Raw genomic sequence first — 6,481 nt, 5'->3', positions numbered from 1 at the left:
TGTTGATAAAGCCCTCTAGGAAACTTAAAGCATGCTATCGAATAGGTGGGAATTGTCTGTGCAACAGACTTGATGAGAACTTCCTTACCCCCAACCAAAAGCACTTCTCCATCCAGCTCTGAACTTGTTTTCAGATCCTTTAGATATTTAAAAGAACCCTCCTTTGCACGCCCAACATCAGAAGAGTACTTTTCAGAGAGCTTTTCATTTTGTACATTCAGTACATGCTTGATTTCCAGCACGTTGGTTCGCTTTGGGCAACCGAGATAATGGCTAGGATAAAATTGGATTGTTGGACCGGAAGGAATGGCCCATTAGCCCGGCTGTCTCCGCGTGTCCAGTTGCAAGTCAAGTCCAGCTCCACTTCTCCTCTACCACTCCACTAGAGCAGAACCACATCTCATCCATCCCCAACCCCAGCCCCAAACCCCCCAAAGTGGAAGAGAAGATTGTTGCGGCGGCGGATCGGAGTGAGAAGAATCAATGGCTTCCGACGGCGTGGTGGCCCTGTACGGCAACAACAAGGCGGTGGTGGAGCCCTCCGCCAAGCCTGCCGCCGCCACCTTCTCCGTCAAGGTGGGCCTCGCCCAGATGCTGCGCGGCGGCGTCATCATGGACGTGGTCACCGCCGAGCAGGCGCGCCTCGCCGAGGAGGCCGGCGCCTGCGCCGTCATGGCGCTGGAGCGCGTGCCCGCCGACATCCGCGCCCAGGGCGGCGTGGCCCGCATGTCCGACCCGGCCCTCATCCGCGACATCAAGCGCGCCGTCACCATCCCGGTGATGGCCAAGGCCCGCATCGGGCACTTCGTGGAGGCCCAGATCCTGGAGGCCATCGGCGTGGACTACGTGGACGAGAGCGAGGTCCTGACCCTCGCCGACGACGCCCACCACATCAACAAGCACAACTTCCGCGTCCCCTTCGTGTGCGGCTGCCGCGACCTGGGGGAGGCGCTCCGCCGCATCCGCGAGGGCGCCGCCATGATCCGCACCAAGGGCGAGGCCGGCACCGGTAACGTGGTGGAGGCCGTCCGCCACGTCCGCTCCGTGATGGGCGCCGTCCGCGCCCTGCGCAACATGGACGAGGACGAGGTCTTCAGCTACGCCAAGCAGATCGCCGCCCCGTACGACCTGGTGATGCAGACCAAGCAGCTGGGCCGCCTCCCGGTGGTGCAGTTCGCCGCCGGCGGCGTGGCCACCCCCGCGGACGCCGCCCTGATGATGCAGCTCGGGTGCGACGGGGTGTTCGTCGGCTCCGGCATCTTCAAGAGCGGCGACCCGGCGCGTCGCGCCCGCGCCATCGTTCAGGCCGTGACGCACTACAGCGACCCGGAGATCCTGGCCAACGTCAGCGCGGGGCTCGGGGAGGCCATGGTGGGGATCAACCTGTCCGACCCCAACGTGGAGCGCTTCGCCGCCCGATCCCAGTAGCTTCATACCTTGTTGCCAAGTTGGTGCCATGGATCGTCGTCGTAATAACTTGAATCTGGCTTTGCATCATGTGTCGTTTTGTTCCTCTACTCTAGGTGCATCATCATGTATTATCCAGCAGAACTATCTTGGGTGTTGGTTGCCAGTTGAGATCAGCCGAGGGATTTTGCTCTTCAAGTGCTATGCTCTAGTTTGATGTTGGTTGCCCGTGTTTGTCCCAAACTGGAGTGTGGAGATTGATTGTTTTGTTGGAGATGGCGAAAATGACTGGTCTTGGCGTTGGTTTCCCTGGCCTGACCAGACAACAAAATCCCCGTTTCCTCTTCTTACACCTACTCCCTCCGTTCTTTTTCAACTTTGAAAGTCAAACTTTTTATGTTTGATCATATTTATACAATAATAGATGAACATTTATGCCATCAAATTAGTAGCATCAGCTTTACGATAAAATATATTTTCGTCATATATCTATTTGATTTCATAAACATTAACATGTTCTTGCACAAACTCGATCAAACTTTAAGATAGTTTGACCCTCCAACAAAGTTACATTTCTTTTATAAAGACGGATAAAGTATGTACTATCCCACGTCTAGATATATCTATTTGGACGGCAAGTAATGGATAAAGTATGTACTATCCCACGTCTAGATATATCTGTTTGGATGGAGGAACTACTTGATTGCAGCTTAACCAGGTGCGTCCAACGCTAGTGGTTTCCCGTGCTGTTGGGTTGCTGCTGGATGCACCTACCGCCCCGGCAAGGCGGTCCTGTCAGAAAGCAGGATTACTCGTGCAGGCCCTCTCTTTCAATGTCCCATGATTTCTTTCCTTTTTTGTGGGCAAATGGTCCATGCTTTCCATCCATTAGCATGGACAAACCAATTCATTAATTGAACGTACCAACCATAAATACTGTGGTTGATCAGCTGCTCACGATTATAAGTAACAACTAAGAAGCTCAGCTGAGCACATTGGTGGATAAGCTGGCAGGACATTTGCCCACCCAAGAGCGGCCGTTTGATCTTGGTGCAGTCTGTGTCGTGTGCAATACCGATTCATACGATGATAGCTCTTGAGCTGCCATAGAAGATGATTACGGCGATGAACAAAATTTGCCGAGGGTTCCTTTGGTGTGCTTACGGCGATGAACAAAATTTGCCGAGGGTTTCTTTGATGCGCTAAAGCGCAGGACAATGGCAGGCAATGTGCGGTGGCATGGGAGAATGTGTGCTCACCCAAGTGGGCAGGTGGACTCGGCAACCCAAACCTAAGACGACTTAATATTCCGATGCAATCTCGATGGCCGTGGTTGCAAAGATCGGACGCGTCGAGACCATGGGTAGAATTCAACATCAATGTCCTGGAGGAATCCATGCAACTGTACTGAGCGGCAGCAAAATCGACTGTACATGACGGGAGGTCGACCATGTTTTGGGAGGATCAATGGCTACATGGGCTGAGAGTGCAGGAGATAGCGCCAAACTTATATAACGTGGTGGCCAAGCATGCAAGATCCACGCGCACAGTCCAGCAGGCCCTGGAGGAGGGCACTTGGGCAGCTGGCATCGGCCCAAAACTCTCGGCGGATCTGTTACAGGAGTACTTTGAAGTTGAACTATGGGCATGAGTGGACGGCTTCGAGCTACACCAAACACAGGCAGATACCGTTACCTGGGCATGGGAGTCCAACGGGTGCCATCCCACCAATTCGGCATGCGACGCGAGGTTCTGGGGACGAGAGGTCATCCCCACGGCAGATTTCACTTGGAGATCCGGTGTGCCCTTGCAATGTCGGTTTCTCTCATGACTGGCCCTAAAGAACTGAAAATGCTAGTTATCGATTGGAGGGGGAGGGGGTGAATAGGCGATTTTTATGAAAGTATTCAAGACAAGGCAATGTCTTCAAAGACAGACAATCAAATAGAACCTACATAGTATGCAGCGGAAGATAAATTACATTAGCCAAGCCATGGTCTAGGAAATAGTACTGAGTAAGCACGAAGAGAAATAGCAGCTAGGTAGGGTGGATCAGAATGGGAAGACAGTATGAAGCCAATTATGCAATCAGAGAGAATATCTTCACACAGTGAAGTCAAACAGGACAACCAAGCAATGACTTCAAGAAGCTAAACAGTAAGGGTGAACTGAAAGAACCAGTTGCTTGACGAAGACAATGATTTGGTAGACCAGTTCCAGTTGTTGTGACAACTGTACGTCTGGTTAGGGAGGCTGAGATTGAACTCAGAAGACCCCTTGAGCTAAGGACACTTAGTCCTAGCCCAATCACTCTGGTAAGTCTTCAAGGTAGACTTCCAAACCTTCACAAAATTCGTTCACCGACAATACACAATGACTCTTGGATCCTCAGAACGCGACACCTAACTGACTGGAAGATACACAATCTTCAAGTGTAATAAGTCTTCAGACCACGCACACAGAAAGACTTCAGTGATGCCTAACACTCTTTGGCGCTGGGTGTTTTGGGCTTTGTCCTCGCAAGGTTTCTCTCTCAAAGGCTTCGAAGGTGGGTTGCTCTCAAACGACAGAAGCCGTGCACTAACTCTGAGCAGCCACCAATTTATGGTGTAGGGGGTGAGCTATTTATATCCAGGAGGCAACCCGACATGATATGTCCGAAATGACCTTGGGTCACTAAGGAACCGACACGTGTCCAACGGTCGGATTTCAAACACACACATCAGCTTGACTTGGGCTACAAGCAAAGCCGACTCATCCAACTCTAGATAAGATTTATTATCATTGTCTTCACTCGAAGACATAGGATTTGGATTGAGCATCACATCAATTTTCTGACTTTGTTCACTTGGACCCCACTTAACAGTTCGGTGGTTCCTATGACTCAAGAAAGAAGAAAATGAAACTACGAAAGAAACTATGTTTTCGTACTCCATTGACTTCAATTGAATGTCTTCACATGTCATTATCTTCGACATGAATGTCTTCACGAACCACCATGTAAGTGCATCTAGTGCCACCCCTAGTTGGTTTTGGAGTATTGACGACAAACCTAGTTGAGGGACTAATGTGTTTGTGAGAATTGCAGGATAACACAGGTAGAAGTCCCTCATTGATTCGGTTTTACTACCAGAGATGACCCCTAAAAATGTATGAAGACATTGAAGTCAAAGGTGGTATATGAAGATATTCACATTGAAGACTATGACAAGAGAAGACATGATATGAAGCCTATGGAGCTCGAAGACTTAGATCTTTCGTAGTTCTTTTTCTTTTGTGTTGAGTCATAGGAACCACCGTACTGTTAAGTGGGGTCCAGGAGAACCAGTCAGAATGACTGAAGTGATGCCTAATTCAAAACCTATGTCTTCGAGCGAAGACTATGAGAGCAAATCTTGTCCAGAGTCGGACAAGTCAGCTTTGCTTGTAGCCCAAGTAAAGTTGCCATGTGAGTTTGAAATCTGACCGTTGGGACACGTGTCAGTTCCTTAGTGACCCAGGGTCATTTCAGACAAATCAGGTCGGGTTGCCAAGTGGCTATAAATAGCCCACCCCCTACAACCATAAACGGCTGGCTGCTCAGATTTCAGTGCACGGCTTTTGTCGCTTGAGAGCAACCCACCTCGAAGCCTTTGAGAGAAAATTCCTAGCGAGGAGAAAGCCCTAACCACCCAGAGCCAGAGTAAATTGGGCATCACTTAAGTCTTCTTGTCTGAGTGATCTGAAGACTTATTACACTTGAGGACTGTGGATCCTCCAGACGGTTAGGCGTCGCGTTCTGAGCATCCAAGAGACATTGTGGATTGCCAGTGAACGAAGTCTGTGAAGGTTTGGGAGTCTACCTTGAAGACTTACCAGAGTGATTGGGCGAGGACTATGTGATCTTAGCTCAAGGAGAATACGTTGAGGACTTGGTGTGCTGAGCTGCGTGTTCAGGACTGGGTTTCCGGGACTGTGTGTCCTAAGGTTTAAATACCTAGCCGCTCCAACCAGACGTACAGTTGTCACAGCAACTGGAACTGGTCCAACACATCATTGTCTTCAACGAGTCACTGGTTTCATCTTCACTTCCTTTTACTTACTGATCACTCATTGTGAAGTCATTGCGTGTCTGTTCTATCTTTTGTCTTCACAACGTGAGTGTATGATCTGTTTGGCTTCATAGTATCTTCCTACCTGATCCTTATTACACTACAGCTATTTGTCACTGTGCTTTCACTCTGTTGATACTTGACCATGGCTTGCCTAGTGTAGTCTAACTTCCGCTGCATAGTAATAGGCATATCTCTACTGTTTGTCTTCATAACTTCCACGTTTTGAAGACTTTCATAAAAATCGCCTATTCACCCCCTTCTAGTCGATATAACGCACTTTCAATTGGTATCAGAGCAAGGTGCTCCCTTGTTCTGTGTGATTCGGTTTAACCACCTGGAGTTTTAGCTATGTCGACTGCAGGGATAATCAAAGTCTCCACTGCGTGCCCCATCTTCGATGGAACTGAATATCCCTACTGGAAGAATAAGATGCGCATGCATCTTGAAGCTATTGACGTCGACCTATGGTATGTCGTCGAGAATGGCGTTCCCAAGGCTGGAGAAGGTGTCACTGCTGCTGATGTCAAGAAGTTCACTCAACTGGACTCTACTGCCAAGAATATCATCTGTGGTCATCTCACCAAAGGACAGTATGGTCGTGTGAGTGCCTTGAAGACATCCAAGCTGGTCTGGGACTGGCTCTCCAAGGTCAATGAAGGCATCTCAACCCAGAGAGATAAGAGAATCAGCGTTCTTCGCAACCTCTTCAACCGCTTCAAGCGAAATGACAATGAGAATGTCCAGCACACATTTGATCGGCTCACTGACATCACAAATGAGCTTCAAGCCCTCGGCGCTACTGAGATCACCAAACATGAAATCGTCAAGACGCTGCTGAGATCACTTGATAGTTCGTTTGACATCCTAGCCCTATGATTCAAGAACGTCCTGATTTCAAGACACTCGATCCGCCTGACATACTTGAGAGGCTCAACACACATGAGTTTCAGCTTTCTGAGAAAAGAGATATCTACGGTCCA

At 49.4% G+C, this 6,481-nt stretch overlaps 1 protein-coding gene across 1 annotated transcript; it reads left to right on the top strand.

The window, feature by feature from the left end:
* The first annotated feature begins 333 nt into the window (after positions 1-333).
* Positions 334-1,605, top strand: LOC125520367 (putative pyridoxal 5'-phosphate synthase subunit PDX1.1). The gene has a single exon (XM_048685272.2). It carries the CDS (start codon positions 484-486, stop codon positions 1,426-1,428), a length of 945 nt encoding a protein of 314 aa, XP_048541229.1. The 5' UTR covers positions 334-483; the 3' UTR covers positions 1,429-1,605.
* The last annotated feature ends 4,876 nt before the right edge of the window (positions 1,606-6,481 follow it).

The sequence above is a fragment of the Triticum urartu genome, chromosome 4A (assembly GCF_056163025.1).
Source record: "Triticum urartu cultivar PI428250 chromosome 4A, HENAU_Tu73, whole genome shotgun sequence".
NCBI classification, from domain to species: domain Eukaryota; kingdom Viridiplantae; phylum Streptophyta; class Magnoliopsida; order Poales; family Poaceae; genus Triticum; species Triticum urartu.
Note: the sequence above shows the minus strand (reverse complement) of the source record. Positions and strands in the feature narration are given on the sequence as shown.

Excerpts from the sequence above, each read along its gene's own strand:
- LOC125520367 (XM_048685272.2), top strand. The coding sequence starts at position 484 with ATGGCTTCCGACGGCGTGGTGGCCCTGTACGGCAACAACAAGGCGGTG.